The sequence below is a fragment of the Macaca nemestrina genome, chromosome 2, assembly GCF_043159975.1.
Source record: "Macaca nemestrina isolate mMacNem1 chromosome 2, mMacNem.hap1, whole genome shotgun sequence".
NCBI lineage: Eukaryota > Metazoa > Chordata > Mammalia > Primates > Cercopithecidae > Macaca > Macaca nemestrina.
Window position 1 is genome coordinate 14,206,212 of NC_092126.1, and position 22,983 is coordinate 14,229,194.

At 36.8% G+C, this 22,983-nt stretch overlaps 1 protein-coding gene and 1 long non-coding RNA gene across 4 annotated transcripts in view; both read right to left on the bottom strand.

The window, feature by feature from the left end:
- The window catches only part of LOC105470920 (uncharacterized), a 290,539-nt gene extending 282,012 nt beyond the window's left edge, over positions 1 to 8,527 (bottom strand). For both annotated transcript variants that reach the window (XR_011619563.1, XR_011619564.1), the window contains exon 1: positions 1,231 to 8,527. This is a non-coding gene — a long non-coding RNA (uncharacterized lncRNA). The remainder of the gene's footprint in view (positions 1 to 1,230) is intronic.
- A 2,148-nt stretch (positions 8,528 to 10,675) lies between these two features.
- Positions 10,676 to 22,983, bottom strand: part of PDCD6I (programmed cell death 6 interacting protein) — a 76,005-nt gene continuing 63,697 nt past the window's right edge. For both annotated transcript variants that reach the window (XM_011723231.3, XM_011723230.3), the window contains exons 16-18: positions 16,593 to 16,716; positions 15,293 to 15,480; positions 10,676 to 14,038 (exon numbers count right to left, since the gene is read on the bottom strand). In XM_011723231.3, coding sequence (XP_011721533.1) covers positions 13,864 to 14,038; positions 15,293 to 15,480; positions 16,593 to 16,716 — 487 coding nt within the window. In that variant the 3' untranslated portion in view covers positions 10,676 to 13,863. The remainder of the gene's footprint in view (positions 14,039 to 15,292; positions 15,481 to 16,592; positions 16,717 to 22,983) is intronic.

Sequence of the window (22,983 nt, forward strand, 5' to 3'; positions counted from 1 at the left end):
GAAGAGTAAGCAGTCTCTCAACATATAGTTTTGAATGACTAGGAAGAAAAAAAAAATGAAGGGATAAACGATGGATATAAGGAATGAGAGCAAAAGTCTTTCTAAAAAACAAAACTCCATGAAACAGGAGAAACTTTGAAAACTAACATCTAACTGCAGTGAGATCCCAGCTTCATCACAGGCCAGTCCCAGGTATTCAAGCTCCCTGTGCCTTGTTTCTTCCTCTCCCGTAAAATGGGAGATCAAATCAGTGGCCACCTCACAAGTGGTGCTCAGCTAAAATAAGTTAATGGACTTTAAATGCTTAGAAGAGGACCCGTAACATGACAAGCACTCAGTAAGTGTTAGCTGTTTTCAGCAGCAGAGGCAAGAGCAGCAGACAAGAGGAAGCCACACTCATTGGAGCAGTTCAGCTGAGAGGCAACAGGGTGAAAGGAACCCGAGCCCCAGCTCAGCTACTTGGCAGCCATGTGGCCTTGGACAAGTTGCTCAGCTTCTCTACAATGAAGTTGACTCCTCTGTTTTGAATGAATATGAAAGAAAAAATACCATTTTCATAAGGTTCATACGAAACTTCAATGAATTATTACGGGCTGGGCATGGTGGCTCATGCCTGTGTGAAAGGAAAATCTTGGAAATCTTGGGGCCCCGAAATTACTAAGCTAAAGGGAAAAGTCAAGCTGGGAACTGCTTAGGGCCAACCTGTCTCCCATTCTATGAAAACTCAACCCTCTGCTCACTGAGATAAATGCACATCTCATTGCCTTCTTTGGAGAGTCTAATCAGAAACTCAAAAGAATGCAATCATTTGTCTCTTATCTACCTATGACCTGGAAGCCCCCTCCGGGCTTGAGTCTTCCTACCTTTGCTTCAAGTTGTCCCCCTTTCCAGACCAAACCAATGCTCATCTTACATATGTTGATTGATGTCTCGTGTCTCCTTAAAAAGTATAAACCAAACTGTGCTCTGACCACTTCGGGCACGTGTCGTGAGAACCTCCTAAAACTGTTTCACAAGCACGTGTCCTCAACCTTGGCAAAATAAACTTTCTAAATTAACTGAGACCTGGCTCATATTTTGGGGGTTCACACCTGTAATCCCAGAACTTTGGGAGGCCAAGGCAGGAGGATCACTTGAGGCCAGGAGTTCAAGATCAGCCTGGGAAAAATAGTTAGACCCCCATTGCTACAAAAAAAAAATTGAAAATTAGCCAGGTGAAGTGGCACACACCTGTAGTCCTAGCTGCTTGGGAGGCTGAGATGGGAGGATGTTTTTGAGCCCAGAAGGTCAAGGATGTAATGAGCTATAATAATGCCACTGCTCTCCAGCCTGGGCAACTCTGTCTCTAAAAAGTAAAAATAAAATGAATTATTCAAACACTCATCACAGCGCTTAGAACTAGCAAGTGCAAATACATAGTTGATGTTGAGCAAGTCGCTATTGTAAGGTCAGCCAAGAGAAAGGATGAGTAGACCCAAAGTCAGCCAAGTGAGTTTACTGACCTGCCAGGCTGCTCCTTGACAGGCAGAGGAGGCAGCCCCGAGCTCACACGCTAGGGGGGGTTTATGGGGGTTGACTGTGGGGGCTGGCATGGCATACATTCTGAGTAAACCCACATCCTAGAGTTGTTTTGCTACATCCTAACAGCACTGCATTATTTCTAGCTCAGGTTACATAATATCTAAAGGAACTGGGGAGGGGGAATCCTTGCAGGAACAGGGGGCTAAGTTTCACCTATTATATAAAAGAGAGCGGCTACCATGATATCAGTGAAATCGAGCAGCTACTAACTAGAGGGGAAAATGTGAGATCAGTAAAGATTGTACCAAATCACAAACTATGATGGCCATATTTGAAAATTGTTTTGGAATGCTCAACATCACTAATCATCAGAGAAACGCAAATCACAACCACAATGAAATGTCATCTTACCCAGTCAGAATGGCTACTATTAAAAAGACAAAAATAAACAGATGTTGGTGAGGATCTGAAGAAACGGGAACTCTTATACAGTGTTGGTGGGAATGTAGACTAGTACAGTCACTATGGAAAACTGTATAGAGATTTATCAAAAAACCTAAAATAGGAGAGGTGGAGCAAGGTGGCCAAATAGAAGCCTCCAGCCATCACCCCCTCTGCAGGAACACCAAAGTGAACAACTATCCACAAAAGAAAGCACTTCACAAGAACCAAAAATCAGTGGTTGGACATATAACACATTCTCTATAAAAAACAGTACATTGAGAAGTAAAACTTAGTCATGACTTTATTAAATATGTCAGTCCCTAATCATTCTTACAGTATTTTGCTATGTTCAGAATATAAAAGAAAAAAAGTAAATTGCAAAAAATATTGTATCTATAAGAAATTTAAACATTTTTAGTATTAAATAGTTCAAAAAACTGGTTTTTTACCTTTTTTAAAACTAAAACTAGAATTACTACTTGATCCAGTAATCCTTCTATTGAGTATCTCCTCAAAGGAAAAATAAATCAATGTACCAAAGGGACACCGGCACACACAGGTTTATTCAGCACTATTCACAATAGCTAAAGTATGGAATCAACCTAAGCACCTATTAATAGATGAATGGATAAAGTAAAGAAACTGTAGTATATATACACACAGTAGAACATCATTCAGCCATAAAAAACAAATACAATTATGTCATTGGCAGCAACATGGATGGAACTGGAGGTCATTATCTTAAGTGATATAAGCCAGGCACAGAAAGACAGATACTGCATATTCTCACTCAAATGTGGGAACTAAAAAATTTGATCACTTGGAGGTATAGAGTGGAAAACTAGACAACAGAGGCTGGGAAGGGTGAGTGGGGGCAAGGAGAAGAAGAGAAGTGGGGTAAAGGACACAAACATAGAGTAAGATGGAATAAATTCAATGTTTGATACCAGAGTAAGGTGGTTATGCTTAACAGAAATGTATTGTTCTTGGGTGATGGGCACCCTGAATATCCTGGCTTGATCACTACGCATTATATACATGTATCAAAATGTCACATGTACCCCATAAGCTTGGACTAATTTTTTCAAATACATTGGTGACACTGTGTGGCAGACCAAGTGCTGCAGAAAAAGGAATTGTGAATTAGATTATTTCAAGAAACTTCTCCAATCAAGAAAAAGGTTGAAGATTAAAATAATGGGTAGAAAATAATAGTAGCTAACATTACTAAACATTTATTATGTGCTATATAGATGAGAGATCTAGTATCTGTAACAACAGAGATTCCAGAAAGCAGTCGAGAGTGCATGGAAGAGGAGCGATAAATCCTCTAAGCTTACTAAAGGCTTAAGTATTTGTACCCAAAGCTCATCTGGACTTCTGGGGTTCTGCTCTGACGTGTGAAGAGCTCAGCAGCCACCCCTTCATCCTCACAACAGAAAAGAGCTGAACAAACTGAAAATCCACAACTCTTTTTTTCATCCACCAGAGAATCAAGACCGGAGAAATAGACGAATACAGAACCAGGAGCCAAAGCCACTGGAGCCAGGATCTAGGAGGAAAAAAACTGTAATGGACAAACTGCTGGAAGCTGAGTGGGGCCTAGACTGTGTGTTAAAAACTCCTGGGGCCCAGTCCTAGAGGGGCCTCCACGTTTTCATGAGTTTCACCTCCAAAAGCCCTACCAGAGTCTTGTGGTGAAAATTTGGGGGAAACCCCCTGATGCTTCCAGCAGAAGGGGAAAGTAACCATCTGAGCATTCTGTTCTCCACTTGCCCTCAAGGGAATCTATACTGGTTACAATGTAGGGGAAAGGAAATACAGTCCCCACTCTGTATCCATAGGTTTTGTACCCCTAAATTCAACTAACCTTAGACCAAAACAAATTTTTTTAATTGTATCACTACTGAATACCTACAGACTTTCTTTACTTGTCATTATTCCCTAAACAATACAGTATAACAATTATTTACATAGCATTTACATTGTATTTGGTATTATAAGTAATCTAGAGATAATTTAAAGTATATGGGAGGATGTGCATAGGTTATATGCAAATACTATACCATTTTATATCAAGGACTTGAGTATCCATGAATTTTGGTATTTGTGAGAAGTCCTGGAATCAAGCACCTGCCAATGCTGAGGGACAACTGTAACCAACTCCAGCCCCCTTTAACTAACTTCCTGTCTCACCTAAGGAGTAAAACAAAAGCTGGGAAGCACTTGTGAGGGTCACAGGCCAGGGCCAAAGGCTCCCTGAAAGATTGAGACCAAATCATAGGATTACAGAACACTTCTACCCTCACACCTCAACACCACATCAGTAGCGCTCCTGCGTAGTAATAACAGATTACAGCTGAAACAACTGCAAGCCTGAGGCTCTATTTAAGAAAGAATGTCTAGGGAAAATCAAAAGCAACAGGGAGAACAAAAATGAGGACACTAAAGAAAACTGAAATCTCGGACATCTACAGCTATGGTAAGTGATAAACACAGCCAAGTTCTTAACCAGATAAACATAAACCCTTATCCTAAAGATCTGTTTACCTCAGGCCCTTTTAGCCAATATATCAAGTCTGCCTTTCAACAATAAATTACAAGGCATATTAAAAGGCAAGAAAAACACTCTGAAAAGATAAAGCAAACAACAGAACAAGACTTACATATGGAAAAGATTTTGATATTATTTGACTGGGAATTTCAAATAATTATACTTAATATGCTAAGGGTTCTAATGTAAAAGTGGACAGCATGAAAGAACAGATGCGTAATGAAAGCAGACAGCTTGAAACTCTACAAAAGAAACAAAAGAAAGTACTAGAAATCAAAAGCCCTATAACATAAATGAAGAATGCCTTTGATGGATTCACTGGTAAACTAGATACAGATGAGAAAATATTCAGTGAGCTTGAAGATATGTCAAGAGAAACTTCCCAAACTGAAATGCTAAGAATGAAAAATTGGAACAGAATTTCCAAGAACTGTGGGATAATAACATAACAAGTAATATATTCACAAAGGGAACACCAGAAGCTGAAGAAAGAAAGGAGCAGAATGAATATTTGAAGTAATAATGGATTAGAATTTTCCAGGATTAATGATAGATACAAAACCACAGATCCAGGAAGCTTGGAGAACACAAATCAGGACAAATATAGAAAAGTCTACACTTTAACAAATCATATTCAAACTTGCAGAAAACCAAAGACAGAGAAAATCTTGAAAGAAAGTAGAGAAAAACCTGCCTTATCTATAGAAGAATAAGGATAAGAATTTCGTTAGACTTCTCTTCACAAACAATGCAAGTAAGAGGAGAAGCAAGGAAATATTTATGGTGTTGAAAGAAAATAATCACCAACCTAGAACTCTGTATTTGGCAAAATTATCCTTCAAAAGTAAAGGAGATGATTGTAGACATAAATATAAAACACAAAACTACAAAATTTCCAGAATATAACATAGGAAAAAAGCTAGGTGACCTAGGGTTTGACACAGATATGATATAACACCACAAGCATGAGCCATGAAAGAAAGAATTGGTAAGTTTGACTTCATTAAATTAAAAACTTTCACTCGGTGAAAAAGCTTTTGCTCTACAAACTGGAAGAAAATATTTGCAAAACATATCTGATAAAGGAACTACATTAAAATATACCCCCAAAAAACATTAAAATTCAACGAGAAAATCCTATTCAAAAATGGATAGAGGTCCTGAACAGATATCTCACCAAAGATACAAGATGGCATATAAGCATGTGAAAAGATGCTCAACATCATAAATCATTAAGAAATTGCACATTAAAAATAATGATATACCACTACACACTTATTAGAATGGCTAAAATCCAAAAAGCTGACAATACCAAATGCTAGCAAGGATGTGGAGAAACAGGAACTCTCATTCAGTGCTGGTGGGAATGCAAAATGGTACAGCAACTTTGGAAGACAGTTTGGCAGCTTCTTACAAAGCAAAACAGTCTTATATGATCCAGCAATTGTACTTCTAGGTTTTCACCCAAATAAGTTAAAAATGTATGTCCATACAAACCTGCACATTAATGTTTATTCATAAATGGCAAAAACTGGAAGCAACAAGTGTGTCTTTCAAAACATAGATGGATAACCAAACTGATATATCCAGTATTCTCATACAATGGAATATTACTCAGTACTAAAAAGAAATGAGCTATGAAACCACAAAAAGGCATAAAGGAAACTTACAGGCCAAGAAGGCGGTCTGAAAAGGCTACATATTGTATGATTCTAACTGTATGGCATTCTGGAAAAGACAAAACTATAGAGACAATAAAAAGATCAATGGTTGCCAAGGATTAGGGAGAAGGGTGAGTAGGTGGAGCACAAGGGATTTTTAGGACAGTGAAATATGAGACTGTGATGGTGAATACACGACATTATGCATTTGGCAAAACTCCATAGATGTACAACACAGAAAATGAGCCCTAACATAAATTATGTACTTTGGTTAATAATAATGTGTGAATACTGATTCATCAGTTGTAATCATGAGCTACACTAATACAAGATGTTAACAATAGGAGAAACTGTGAAGGGGTGGGGTAAGGGGGGTACAAGGGAACTCTATGCTTTCTCCTCTATTTAAACCTAAAACCGCTCTTAAAAAATCTATTTAAAAAAAAAAAAAAAAGTTCATATATTACCAGGTAATTTGACTAAAGACAGACCTTTGCTGGAGAAAAAATTCAATTCTAATGGTTAAAAGTTTTGTAACACTTTACTTATAAGGAAAAAAAGCCAACAGACCTCTCTTCCACAACACTGTGGTCTGTTTCAGAGTGCCTTCCCTTGTGCAGTTGCCTCATTTCCATCTACATTGTATTTCCTTTCTGAAAACCCCAACAGTGATAAAAGACACTGTTAGGGAAAGGGAATAATACAAAGACCTTAAAATATGAAATAAGAAGTAAGAAAGTGAATCTTCCTTTAGGAGCCAAATACTCTTTCATTAAAGGGAATGGTGCAGCCAACGCTGGGTGCACGTGGCCTTTGTGGAGTCACCACCGTGTTGTAAATTCCCACCTTCCTGCTGATGAGAGAAGCCAGAGGATGCAGCATATTCAGTATAACCCGGGGAGCGGAACAAAGAAATTGCTAATAAACCAAACTGAGTATAATTTATTTCCTGTTGCTATGGTAATAAACTACCACAAACGTAGTGACTTAAAACAACACAAATTTATCTTACAGTTCTGGAAATCTGAAGTCCAAAATGAGTCTCACAGAACTGACGTCAAGGTGCTGGCAGGCCTGTGTAGGCCTTCCTTCTGTAGGATCTAGGGCTGAATCTTCCTTCCCTTTCCCAGGCTCTAGAGGCTGCCCACTTTCTGTGGCTCATGGCCCCATCTTCTTAGCCAGCAGCATTGGGTCAAATCATTTTCATTCTGCCATCTGTCCTTCTCCCCTTTTTCCATCTCCTCCTTCCACTTTTAGGAAACGGAAATCACACTGGATCCAGCCTGATAATCCAAAATCATCTCCCTATTTTCAAGTCAGGCGATTAGCAATCTTAATTCCCCTTTGCCACGTAGCCTAACGTATTCACAGGTGCTGGGAACAGACAGAGGCCATTATTCTGCCCGACGTTGTCAAAAGGAATTAAATGTGATTATGCTCTCTTCCCTTTCTAGGTATAGCTATTCTCTGTGATTCAATGTTAAAAGTTTCTTGCTGAAAACTACTTAAATATCAGTCTAAAATGCAAATCTTCATTTAAAAAATTATGATACATACTTTGGATAATTTTGAAAAAACATAAAGCATAGTGGGATTAGAGATTGGTAGTGATTCAATACATGTTACTGTTGTTAATAATGTCAGGTGTGGCTGAACTTAGAAATAATTCTCTAGCTAAAAACAGTCTTTGGTCTCTATGAAAGAAAAAAACTCCAGTTTTAGATGCAACTATCACAATTCACTGTGTCCCTTCCACAGAGGGTCACAACACACCTGCTTCTGGGAGTTGGTAAGTCTAAATACAACGTGAACCCTGCGTGCACTGGTAGTGGAGACTGCCTTAAGGAAGAAAACTGGGTCAAGGGACAGGGGCAGGAAGGACACTTACACCATTTTCTACCTTTTGAAATTTATACCGTGTGTGTATTGCCTATTCAAAAAAACATACTACTTTTAAAAAGAATACATTATGCAGCCCAGTCCATTGTGGTGGGCTGATGAAGGCTGAAGGGTCCATTCCTTCCAGGGTTCAGTGGAAAAAGAAGACACTGGCCCCTCGGGGAGTTCCTCATCCAGAATCGCTGGCACCTACTGGCAACAGAGAAGCCCACAGGCTGGAGGCACAGTGAGACTGGTGTAAGACAGAAGGCAAGAACAAACCTCCTGAATGTTCAAAAGCCATCCCAAGAAGGGAAAAGAGAAGAGGACCAGCTATAACCAAGTTATAATAGACTGTGTTTACATATTTTATAAATCAAGTAATAAAAAAATGCAAATATCAACAAGTATAATCAAGATGTACAATGTAAAAATAATAGTGCATTAGCAATTATTAGCCTAAACCCTGTTTATTTGATTTCCCTTCCCCATCCCCTCCCCCTTTTTTTTCTTTTTTTTTTTTTTTTTGAGACGGAGTCTCGCTCTGTCACCCAGGCTGGAGTGCAGTGGCCGGCTCTCAGCTCACTGCAAGCTCTGCCTCCCGGGTTCACGCCATTCTCCTGCCTCAGCCTCCCGAGAAGCTGGGATTACAGGCGCCCGCCAACTCACCCAGCTAGTTTTTTGTAGTTTTTAGTAGAGACGGGGTTTCACCGTGTTAGCCAGGATGGTCTCGATCTCCTGACCTCGTGATCCACCCGTCTCGGCCTCCCAAAGTGCTGGGATTACAGGCTTAAGCCACCGCGCCCGGCCCCCCTTTTTTTTCTTAGACGGAGTTTCACTCTTGTCGCCCAGGCTGGAGTGCAATGGCCGGATCTCAGCTCACTACAGTCTCCGCCTCCTGGGTTCAAGCGATTCTCCTGCCTCAGCCTCTCGAGTAGCTGGGACTACAGGCGTCCACCACCACGCCTGGCTCATTTTTTGTATTTTTAGTAGACACGGGTTTCACCATGTTGGCTAGGCTGCTCTCGAACTCCTGGCCTCAGGTGATCCTCCCACCTCGGCCTCCCAAAGTGCTGGGATTACAGGCGTGAGCCACTGGGTCCAACCCATCCCCTACTTTTTAAGAAACAACATATGGCTGAGAAGGAAAACAAGAATATTAATGCTTTTAAAATTACAGGTAATAGTATTTCAAACAACTAGGAAACATAAAAGAACACATAATTCAAGCAATGAAAGACAGATATAGAAAACAGAAAGGATTAAATATTTGTATCAGACAAAAATATCAAAAGATCATTTAATTTTACCAAAATCGTTAAACTTCCCTTTTAAATTACAAAAAAAAAAAAAAAGGTTGAGTCAAGTAACTAAATCTAAACATCTCAAACTAAAGCAGGTGCACACATTAGATTAGAAAACCTGCTAATACATCCAAAAACAAAACAACAGTAGTCATATAAAAAGGTAGCCAGGTGCAATGGCTCATGCCAGTAATCCTAACACTTTGGGAGGCCGAGGCAGGTGGGTCGCTTGAGCTGAGGAGTTCCAGGCCAGCCTGGGGAACATGATGAAACCTCCACCTCTACAAAAAAGATATATATATAAATTATATATATATATATAAATTAGCCAGGCATGGTGGCAGGTGCCTGTAGTCCCAGTTACTCAGGAGGCTGAGGAGGTTGAATCAACTGAGCCTAGGAATTTGAGGGTGCAGTGAGCCAAGATCGCACTCCAGCCTGGGCAAGAGCGAGACCTTGCCTCAAAAAATAGAATATACTGCAAGATAGAAAAGGGCCACTTCATGTTCACAATAAAGACAGACTTGATGAGTGCGAATCACGTGGGCTTCAAAGTGTGTAAAGCTTAAAACAGCTAAAAATATAGGAAAATTTAAAAACAGTGGTAAGAGACTTGAACCTCTTCACCTGTATCACTTGTGTTCATAACTTAAGCAACTTTTAAGCAGAAAGGATCACGGGAGCCACAGAACTGAGAGAAGCCAGGATCCTTTGCAGAGCACCAATGAGGAGAAAAGGCAGACAACTTGGATGTGTCCCAAACTGATAACCTACAAAGGTAAGATCAGTCATTGGGCAGGGACACAGACTGGCAGTAGCTTGTGGCCTGAGCCTCGGTGGGATGGAGCCCTCTGGTTCACAGGCTCTAGTCGATCTGCTCACAGGGCATTCCTAAGCCAATCCTGCCCTGTGGTAGTGGTAAATACGAAAGCAGGCCAAGCATGCAGCTTCTCAGTCACCTTCACGCGGGCTGCAGCAGAACCCATCCCCACTCCCCTGATTAGCTATTATGGTAATCTTGCTGATAATTTCCAAAAATTGACCTAAAAAGTGGTATTTGAAAAGAATACTCCTAGAGTAAATCACATAAGCAATGAAAAACATGGCCCATCCATGACCACTAAATTATCGGGTTGCAGGTGTAGAAAAAAAAAAAAAAAAATTAAACACTATCTCCCTTTTGTAGTCTCATGCATTTAGTCAAACTGGGTATTTTTTTTTACATTTTCCAATTCACCATTTGTCAAAGAAATAATGGAAACTATAAAGCTGAAGAATAAACACTTTAAATAAGAATTCATACTCCAAAGAAGTAAGAATCTTTCAACTTTTATTTCTAGGATACATTCATCTGGACCCTTTTTTTTCTTTACAATTTTCCCCCTAAGATAAATGAATACAATAAAAATATAATCCAACTACCAGCAATGTTTCTAACCAGAAAAGAATCTAAAATCTCTGGTGTGATAATATAGGATTTTTTTTAAAAATATAAACTTCATACCAGAAATAAAGCCTGAATATTCTCTTTCTTTAAAAATATAATTTTTCCTTCTTTGCTCTTCCATGTAAATCTTATAATGAACCTGTTATTTCTAATGTCTATTTTTAATCCAGCAACTATAACACTACCTAGCAGGGTTTTTTCCTTTACACCTTGTTCTGTACTGTGAATCAACTAATAATTGCAAACGTCTCTAAAAAGTGAGATGCCACTTGGCTGTAGCAAGATTCTTCAAGAGATGCTGAAAATTAAAAAACACAAAAAATCCCTATTAGCAAACTGAAACCTACTTAACAAATTATATTATCCTGTTTCTGAAATCAGAACATGTATAAAAGCACTTTTGCTAACTGTAAAGCTCAAATGGAAAACATTTTTTAAAATCTGTTTTGACTATAAAGACTGCTGACTGGGATAGAACTTTAGGGACACGAGGCTCTGTGAAATCCATTCTTTTTTTCTGTAACTTCTTAGTTTTGAAGGGGAGGATTATACATTGCAAACAACCTGGGGTATGGATACAGGAGTATCTCATAAAGATTGATTGGTTTGTGGTGACATGTGACTGTTTTTCTTAACTGAGAATAAAGACCAAGGGGCACAGGGAGAGTTCTTAGATCAACACTTTATACCAGACTGATAAAAACTAGACAGTGTTTTCCCTACTTCTGACTAGTTCCTCTATGCAGAGCTTCATTATTTAAGTATAATCCAGTTTAAAATAGTATTCCAAAGCTCAACATAAATGGTCTGGGGATGATTTCCTTTCCTTGGTTTAGGAAGATAATAAAGCCTAATTATAAACATGGGTACAACACACCTGAACCACAGAGTAGTACCCTTCCAACTCCAAATCAACAGTATTATCCGTAACAGCAATAAAGGGCTGCATTTCGTGTGATTGATTGTGCCCAGACACAGGTGATCAAAAAGAAACCAAAGGATGAGTGAACTGACAAGAGGAAAAGGGTTTCGGTTGCTACATTTAAAAGGTTACACTAACAGAGCCGATGAGAGTCAGGTGTGCTGTGGCAGGAGCAGCTGTGGGGGCCTCCTTTCCTAGTTTCTGAATGATCTTCCTGTGGCTCTGGGAGCAGGCCCAGCATGGGGAATGGGCTAAAAGGCTTATACATCTCTTTTTGGCCCTCAGATGCACTTACCCTTTTCTTTGGTGCCCTCTTTCCCCAAGAGAATATTCAGGCCAATTTTGTTTTTTCCTTTTTTCTGCATTAGTAAGACATTATAAACTAGCAATTTGTAATACCTCTAACTCTCACTGTCTTATGTTAGTATAAAGTACCTCAAGTAATAAGAATGTGGAACTTAAATGCCACTTACAGAATAGTCAAACAAGCCCATGTCACACTTTGATAATCCAAAGTATTAAATCTTAGCAATTGATAAAGTAAAAAACTATTTTTGCTAAGGTTTAACTATTGGACTTTAAACCAATTTTAATATTCCATGAAATCAAAGCCATTGAATTAACATGCCTTCATGTTTCCTACACACAACAAAGTTTAAAATATACATATATTTTTAAACCAATTCACTCCCTTTTACAATCATACTTTCATTCGAACATTTAAAATATAAATCCAAACTGTCAATGAAAACAACAGTGGGACAAGCAACACTATCATTAAAATGAAACAATAATGCAAGAAAAGGTCAGCGTTGAAACTCAGAAAATAAACATAAATAGATTCATTGGAAATCTGCTCATACGCCTAATGTGTTCAGAAATGAACCTCACATAAAACAGATCCCACTGCGATGTTAGACAACTCATTCCTTTCTCATTTTCTCATTCCATGATGCATGTCTTCACTATTTTTACTGAGGTTTATACAGTGAGTAGATATCCTAACGGCAGAGATGAGTATTAAATACATAGCCTACTCCAGAATTGGCATATGTTCCCAACCATTTTTTTGTATGCTCCTTGAATTATAAAATAGTCCAATCTTTAAGGAAAAAAAATTAAATGGCTTAGATCTATTCATACATATTGGGCATTAAATGTCACTAAGTTAACACAGTAAGGTGGAAAAAAGGATAAGAGGGTACAGTAAGTGTTCCCCAAACAATTCCATTACATTATGAAGTATTGTCAATGGCATATTTATTTTAACCAGGTTACGGGGAAAAAAATGCAAGAATTATTACCAGAATTTGCATCAATTTTCTGGAGAAGCGAACAATAAAACATTAAATATACACATTTATTTGTATATTTATTTGAAGAATCTTTGGTAGCAATTGCTTGTTTCTTCCACATTATAGGACTTTTTAAAATAAATGTCAAAAGTCGTTTACTAATCAGCATATGAAAGATAAACTATGATACTATTCTTTTGGTTTCCCTATAAAACGTCCTTGATAATAACTTGTACTATTCATGCACTTAAAAAAACAGTATATGTTTAACTCATATACATACAAAATGAGACTAATACCAGAAAAAAAAAATTAGACAGTAATGAGAATCAATAACAAAACATAACAATGACAACTGTTCTTAAGTAATTTATTTTAAAATTATAAGATTTACAATGCCTTGATTATGCAAAATAGCATAATGGAAATTAAACCAAATCAATAAACCAAAGGGAAAGAAAACTTAATTTTCTCGAGTATCCATACTTAAACCATCTTTGTAAGTATCTGATGTCCCAACCGTGTCTTATGTAGAAAGTATAATAGTTTCAAATGTTTCACTTGCAGGTTTAATTTCTCATTTTCAATTTTTATGAACTGTAATACAATTTCAAATCCTATTATACCTAGTGTTTATACTGCAACAGCAGCAAATCTCACATGTGTAATCAAATGTGGAAGTGGGGCACAGCTTCTAGCTGTAGACAGAAATTATACACTGCATTCAGTCCAGGAGAGTACATTACATTAACCAGAGCGTAGAGTTTAGTACACTTATTGCAGGGTTGGTATTTCTTTCCCTCTGATCTGAATCAGCTGAGCTGCTGAGCAGACATATTACTGCTGTGGATAGTAAGACTGCTGTGGGGGCTGAGGGAAGGGGTATGAAGGCTGCTGGGGTCCTGGGTATGGAGCCTGTCCAGGGCTCTGGTGATACACTGGTGGATATGGCATATTATACTGGCCATATGCATAAGGATTATAGCCCATGGGCATGGGCATTTGGCAATACCTGATAGGGAGAAGAAAACAAAAAAAACTTGATTGGTAAATCAAATACTAAAAAATAAAACAATAATTATTCTAGAACTACGTTTTTCATGAAAGTCATTTCTATTTTTTAGTCTATTAAAGAACAGTGGAGAGAGAAAAACTGTTTCAAGGCACTTGTCAGAGAAAAGCATTCCTATCCTGTTCTTAATTACAACAAAAGAGTACCAAGTGTTTAATACTATCCAAAAAAATACCGAAGAAAATAAGATTAAATATTCAAGTATTAAAAGAAAGAAAAACTATGGAGACCCTTCATTTTAACATGGCAAAACTAGTCATCTAAATACATTCCTCGGCCGGGCGCGGTGGCTCAAGCCTGTAATCCCAGCACTTTGGGAGGCCGAGACGGGCGGATCACGAGGTCAGGAGGTCGAGACCATCCTGGCTAACCCGGTGAAACCCCGTCTCTACTAAAAAGTACAAAAAACCAGCCGGGCGAGGTGGCCGGCGCCTGTAGTCCCAGCTACTCGGGAGGCTGAGGCAGGAGAATGGCATAAACCCGGGAGGCGGAGCTTGTAGTGAGCTGAGATCCGGCCACTGCACTCCAGCCTGGGCGACAGAGCGAGACTCCGTCTCAAAAATAAATAAATAAATAAAAAATAAAAAATAAATAAATAAATAAATAAATACATTCCTCTTCCACAACATTCAATATTCACTGTGATGTACATAAATTTACAACTTTAAAAGTTCTAATATTTGGAAGACAACATGTACTTACTATAAAATTTAGAGCACGCCTTAAAAGGTAGTCAAATGTTTGGACTTTTAAGATTAAGAAATTATCACAGAGGTTAACCTTTAAGAAAGTGCAACCCATAATTAGATAAATTTCTATTCAACTGTTTATTAAATGCCAAGTATTCTAAGTATAGGGATGTAAATAAGGCCTTATCAGTTTTGCTATGCTACGCTCAGAAAAGGTACCTGTTTATCACCTAAAGTCCAAGGAAACACCTACTGAACTCTATACAGAAGAGATTATTTAATATAAACCCAATATGTAAAGTATAAAAACAAATTTTAAAAGCCTAGGAAATAGCTATTTATGTAAGTGACCATAACATTATTTTCATTTCTGGATAAGCTGACAGTGTAGCTTATTCATTCATGACACTTCCATTTGTAGAAGGGGTGACCCTGTTTTTAACAGGTTAGCCAGAGCCTAGAAACAGTATTAGCCAACTTGGGATACATGATGTTGAAGCCTTACCCAGGATATCCTGGATAGGTGGGATAGGGTGGTCCCTGGGCCTGTGGAGGAGGAGCTGAGCCAGGTGTTTGTGATGGAGCTGGTGCAGCAGTCCCAGCCCCCACTGGAGCTGGAGCAGTAGCAGAAGGAGCTCGATTTGCTGGAAGCACAGGTGGTGGAGGCCTGGCTGGGGGCTGGGGCTTAGTAGGCTATAAGAAAAAGTCAGCATTGACTATAAAATGTTTCATTTCTCTCAAATTGCTATTAATTAAAATTAATAAGGACATATGAGAAACTCTAGAATCCAACCAAATATATTTTTAATTCCCATTCTTAAATACTGGCTTATTACTATAGAAATATATCATAGTTGAATAATTCTCCAATCTGTGGAAACTCCATAGCCACTGCTCTTTTCCTGGTGCCTAATATTTAATCATTTACTGCTTCCTGAGTGGCTGGACATTTGAGGTGGAAGAAAGCAGCACAGGTACTGTTTACTACCATCATCTCCTCCCAGTCCCCAAACTCTATATGAAAAATGTCAAACACCAGAAAATTTTAAAAGAATAGTATATAAAATAATCACACATCTGCCAATGAAATTCAATAACTATTAACATTTGCCATTTCTGCTTTATCTATAACTACATCCATATATATTTGCAGAATCGTTTGAAGTAAGTTGCAAACTTCATGACACTAGCCCTAAAGACTTCAGCACTCAAGTTCTCATAAGGATATTATCCTACATAATCACAATACCATTTTCATCCTTAAAAAACTAATGCTATTCCCCAATGTCATCAAATATCCACTCCAAATTCAATTTTCCCTAATTAACACAAAAAAGCTCATATAGCTATTTTTATAAACCAAAATCAACTCAAAGTTCATATATTGCATTTGATTGTAAGGAAACTTTCATCTCTTTTCATCTAGAATATGCCCTTTTTTTAAAACCTATGACACTCACTTTTAGAAAAGATCAACTCAGTTATTTCATATAAATGTCCCATGTGATAGATTTGTCCAATTGTTTCCTAATGGCATAATTTAACTTCTCATTTTATCATTTGTTTTATTTGCTGTAAACAGAAAGTTTGTTTAAGGGCTTGATTAGATTCGGGTTAAGCATTTTTTTGGTTAAGAATTCTTGAATGATGCTGTGTTTTACATATCGCAAAATATCAGGAGGTTGGTTACCTGATGCAGGTGGTAACCACTAGATCCTTCCTATGTAAACCATGTTTTACCCATTAAAACAAGTAATCATCACTAATGTAAAACCTCTGTTTAAAATATTTATTTGCCTACTAACCGGCATGGTTCTTGGCGCTGGAGTTGGAGGAGTTGGTGCATGTCCTCCGGCTGGCGAGGACTGATATGCAGGTGTAGGAATTGAAGGAGCACTAGGTTCTCTGGCAATGCTTTGTTGCAAGTCCCTTATCAAAGACAAAGTGTTAAAAATTAACATGACAGAAAACAATGAACACACATAAAATACCAGCTTTTCTTTTCTTCATACATGAAACATAGAAAACAGATTCCAAACAATGATGGCATTTTAAAATATACTACATTTCAAATTAGTACAGCGACTATGGAAAACAGTATGGAGGTCCCTCAAAAAACTAAAACTAGATCTACCATATGATCCAGCAATCCCACTGCTGGGTATATATCCAAAAGAAAGGATATCCATATCTTGAAGAGATATCTATATTCCCATGTTTGTTGCAGCACTTCCAACAGCCAAGATATGAATGCAACCTAAGTGTCCATCAGCAGATAAATGGATAAAGTGTAGTATATATATGCAATGGAATATTATTCAGCCATAAAAAAAATGAAATTCTGTCATTTCCAGCAACACGGATGGAACTGGAGGACATTATGTTAAGCGAAATAAGCCAGGCACAGAAAGACAATTGCATGTTCTCATTCATATGTGTGAGCTAAAAACAAGGAGACAGAGAGTAGAATGATGGTTACTAGAGTCAAGGAAGAGTAGGGGGTGGGGATCAAGAGAGGTTGGATAATGGGTACAAAAATAGAATAAATAAGTTCTAGTGTTTAATAGCACCATAGGGTGATGATAGTTAATGGTAATTTATTGTGTATTTCTAAATAGCTAGAAGATTTGGAATGTTCCCAACAGAAAGAAACGGTAAACGTTTGAGATGAGGAATATCCTAATTACCCTGATTTGATTATTATACATTGTATTCATGTATCAAAATATCACATGTGCCCCACAAATATGTGATGAATATCCTAATTACCCTGATTTGATTATTACACATTGTATTCATGATCAAAGTATCACATGTACCCCATAATATGTACAATTATTTATCAATATAACAAAAACTGAAAAAAATAAAATATACTACATTTCTATTCTTGACTAGAATCTAAATCCTCTTTCTTCCTACTGTTTAATAAAATGAAGTTGTATCTTTCTTCTATTTCTGAAGACTAGGGGAAAAAAGTAAACATTTTCAGAGATCACAGTTATAGCTAGAGTAAGAAACATGTCAAACTGGGCAAGTAATCCTAAAAGACTGCCCACCCTCTAATAAAAGGTAGTCCCTGGATTTTAAAAACTCCTAACATCATCTATCTAAAAGTTATCAGAAAACTACAATGACTCATAGTTATGTAGCCAGTGTTTTAATCACTTTATCAGTGTTTATACAAAGTAAAACAAATGAAAAAGCTAACCTTTTATGCAAACCATTATGCAAATTTCTAGATAAAAACTTTCTGAAGATATTCAAAGAAATGTGGCATTGAGATATTTTATGTTAAAAGATAACACATGACCTGTCACTAAGGTAAACTCATGAAAGACATATTGCTGAAAATACTCTTACAATTTAGTACTAAAAATTAGAAAATTTTGTCTTCTCTAACAGTAATTTGAAATTCATCCCAAAACCACACTAAACAATACCTAAGGTAAAATGCACTCCATGTAATACATGATGTCAATCATCTTTTCACTGCACTGATCAATGTACACAGAGAAGTAAATATGACATGTCTCAAAATGTCTGAGACAGTACCTTTTGCCCTGATTTAACAAATAACAGCAAAGCCCCACATTGTCCGCATCCCAACTTCCCTCTCAAGAAGGGCCCCAATCACTCCAGACATAAAGAAAACTAGTATACATTCATCAAAAAAAAAAAGCTACTTCTTAATACAAGTAAATAACTGCTTATTATTTATTAATAAGTTTTTAATATCAAAATTCTGAAAGGTCAGATTTGGAAATATCTAAAATATATATATATTATAAAGCTTTAACACAATACCTTTTTTCCTTTGATAAACTCTAGGGATGGATGCAGTAAATAACACATTTATAGGGCAAATGATAATTTCCTAGCCACTTACAAAAGATATAAATCAATGCTTTAAATAAAACCAATAATATAAAAGAGCAAAAAGATATTTAAAAAATGCCACCAGTATTCCTATGCCCAACAATCTGACAATGGTTTTGAAACCATTAGTAAAAAGAAAGTAAAGCTCAGAGTAAAACACTCATTCTTCTTAAACTCTTTAAATTTCTGATGAAAGATTTCAATGAAAACAGAAATTAAAAAGCAAAGCCTCCAGCTAATAAGCATATAAAAAGGACATATTAGTCATCAGGAAAATGAAAATTAAACTCATACAATGAGATAATACTACAAACCCAGCAGAATATAGCTAAGGGCAAAAATGTGGAGCAACCAGAATTCTCAGATATTGCTAGGAGGAATATAAATTAGTACAATCGCATTGGAAAACTATTTGAAATACCAACTAAGCATACACATATCCTTTGACCTAGATATATACCCAACAGCACTGCATATAACATGCTCACCAAAAGCATGTACTGTCTAATACAGTAACCACTAGCCACATATAGCTATCAAACATCTGAAATGTGGCTAGTCTGAATTGAGATGTGTTGTAAGTATAAAATACACATTAAACTGGGCACGGTGGCTCACGCCTGTAATCCCAGCACTTTGGGAGGCCAAGGCAGGTGGATCACGAGGTCAGGAGTTCAAGATCAGCCTGGCCAAGATGGTGAAACCCCGTCTCTACTAAAAATACAAAAATTAGTCGGGCTTGGTGGTGGGCGCTTGTAAACCCAGCTACTCGGGAGGCTGAAGCAGAGAACTGCTTGAACCCAGGAGGCAGAGGTTGCAGTGAGCCGAGGTCATACCACTGCACTCCAGCCTAAGCGACAGAGCAAGACTCTATCTCACCCAAAAAAAACAACACACACACATTAGACTTCTAAGACTTAGTATGAAAAAAAGTAAAATATCTCTCATTTATAATTTTACATTGATTATATGTTAAAATGATAATACTTTGGACATACTGGGTTAAATGAAATACTGAAATTAATTTCACCTGTTTTTTAACTACAGCTACTACAAATTTTACATTTTCCATTGCATATGTCACTGCATAGTACTTCACCATATAGATACAGTTTTATTTAATTAACCAGAACCAGACATTTGACTTGTTTCTGTATTTTTACTGCTACCAGCAATATTATAGGACAGCAGTGATTTACAACATTCATGCCAGCACTATTTACAAAAGCTCAAAAAACTAGCAACTACTCAAAATATTCAACAGAATAAACAACTTGTATATTCACATAAAATATATACAGAATTGAGAATAAAAGATCTACAAATACACACAACTTATACTGATGAATCTCACAAATATAATGTAGAATAAAAGCCAGTCATAGAAGAGTACATCATATGTGATTCTATTTATATGCAATGCAAAAACAGGAGAAAGTAATCTATGTTCTCTCACAAGTTAGGATAGTGGTTGCCCTGGAAGAGAAAGATAAAGAAAGACTGACTGGGTGGATGCATTAACAATGCTTTTAGGGTGCTGAGAATTTTCTGTGTATTGATCTAAGTGCTGGTTGCCTGGGTGTACTCAGTTTGTGAACATTCAACAAGATATACACTTATGCATACTTTTCCAGTATACATTATATTCCGTAAGATTTCAAAGTATTTTGGCCTTGAGTATTAACAATGACTAACAAAATAAACTCTCACATATTCAAAAGCTAATATTATATGGCCTACTTTTCCATCTTTCATTCACCTTTCAATCACTGAGCTGAAAATATTTGACAAGTGTATACAATAAATATACACACAAATAGCAACAAACCTGATTTTTAGATATATGAATTATAAAATATTTAAAATGACAATATTCCAATCTTTCTTCCTTAGAATATCCAGAGCTTCCTTGTGCATAAACAAGTCAATTTCTATGTTTATTATTTTCTTCCTTTTTACACAAAGCATACTCTACACACTGTTCTGCATCTTTTTACCATAACTATCTTGAAGATCTTTCCATATCAGTAAATTGAAAACATCCTGTTTTTTAAAATAGCTGCACAGCATTTCACTATACAAGTATAGCTTTATTTCAGCAGCCCTGGTCACTTTGTTTCTACTCTTTTACTGCTATTTGCAATGCAGAAATGAATAAGCTCATAAATATGTCATTTCTAGCATATTCTAATATATCCTCAGAATAGATTCCCAAAAACAGAATAGCTGGATTAAAGGATGTTTGCATTAGTAGTCTTATTCTTTACAGCTAAACTGCCCAACACAAGGATTGCACCATTGTGTATTCTCACGGCAATATAAAATCTATTTCTCCAACATGTGACAACAAAGCATGTTATCAAACTTTCGGATTCTTGCCAAACTGAAAAATATTATTTCAGACTAATTTTAATTTGTATTTTATAATGAATGAGGGCATTCTTTTTATTATTTCATTTATTTAAGAGCCATTTATATTTCCTTGTCTGCAAAATTCTGTTTGTGTCTTTTCCTCAGTTTTCTATGGGGTTTTCTTCTCATTGATTTCTAGTTCTTTTCTAAATAAAGTAAATTAGCCTTTTGCCTGTGAATAAGTTTCAAATATTGGATTCCCAATTTGTTATATCCTGACTCTGTTTACCATATTTCTGTGAGGAACTTATTCTTTTTTTTTAATACCTTCTGGAATTTAAGTAGGAGTTATTAGATGCTGCCCATCCCAGCTTTATTAAGGAATTCTCCATTCTATTTTACACCTTATATATCATTTACAAATTTCAAGTTTGGTCCACTCAGAATTACTTTGGTATAAAGATAACTTTTATTTTCTAAATGGCTGGGCAGTTGTCCACAACCTCTTCTGGTTGGCTGAAGATCTTTTACACTAAATTCACATATGTATTTGAATCTATTTCTATTTTCTATTCTGTCTTTGTCTAATCATGTACCAGCATCACTGTGTTTTAATTAAACATGGTATTATATACCTTAATATCTGGTAGAACTAGTATCCCTTCACTATTCTTTTTACTGTTTTCCTGGCTGACCTTGTTTCTTTTTCTACTTGAACTTTAGGATCAACTTGTCTAATTCCAAATGAAAAGCTGCTGACATTTTTAATCAAAAGTATGTTGAATGCATATGTTTATTTCTTTATTTATGTTTGTTATTAGATATAGGGTCTCACTGTTGCCCAGACTGGAGTACACTGGCTATTTACAGGTACAATCATAGCGCACTACAACCTAGAACCCTAGGGCTCAAACCATCCTCCCACTTCAATCTCCCAGGTAGCTGGGACTAGAAGTGCATGCCATCACGCCCAGCTGATGTATAAGTTAACTTAGAATTGACATCTTTATGAAGTTGAGTCATCCTATCCAAGAACATGTTTTTTAACTTGCTCAAGTCTTCTTTTGTGTCCTTGAAATAGTGTTTTCTTCACATAGATCTCAAATATTATAAACTTATATTTTATCTTTTTTGTTGCTATTTTAAACAGGTCTCTTCCTCCATCTTATCTTCTAAAGGCTTATTTACATGAAAGTCACTGATTTCTACAAATTATATTTATGATCAACAACTTCAGTAATAATTATTTTATTATTTGCAGAGTTTTGGGGTTTTCTTGGGTTTTCAAGTAGTTGTACAATCATAATGTCTGTAAATAGTGCTAGTTTTACTTCTTCCTTTCCAATTTTTTAATTTCTCTCTCATGTGATTGCCTTGGCTGGTACTGCAGTACAGTATTTAAAAATAGTGCTGATAGTGGTATTTGTTTTCTGTTCTTGACTTGAGAGGGAACTCTTTATAGTGCTTCTCCATTAATCACTATACTGAGTTTTGGGCAGAAATATACACACACACAAACATATATATATTTTCATGTTATGGAAGTATCTATCTTCTATCTATTCTTATTTTACTGAGTATCAGAAGACTCATTTTCTCAAATGCTTCTGCCTCATCTATTAAGACAAACCAGTGATCCTTCCTTTGATATGAAAACACTGAATACTGAATACGGAATAAACGCCCCCCCTCCCCTTGTCAATAATTCTTTTTTAACGTCCTGGTGACTATTACTGTCAAATAATTTATTTAGGACTTTTGCATCCATATTCATAACTGAAACTGGTCTGTAGACTGTTTTGTATTAATTTTTGTTAGATTTTTTATCATTAAGACTAATATGGAGAATACTCATCTTTTTTTAGGCTGTGGGGGTGGCTCACACCTGTAATCCCGATCACCTGAGGTCAGGAGTTCGAGACCAGCCTGGCCTACATGGTGAAACCCTGTCTCTACTAAAAATAC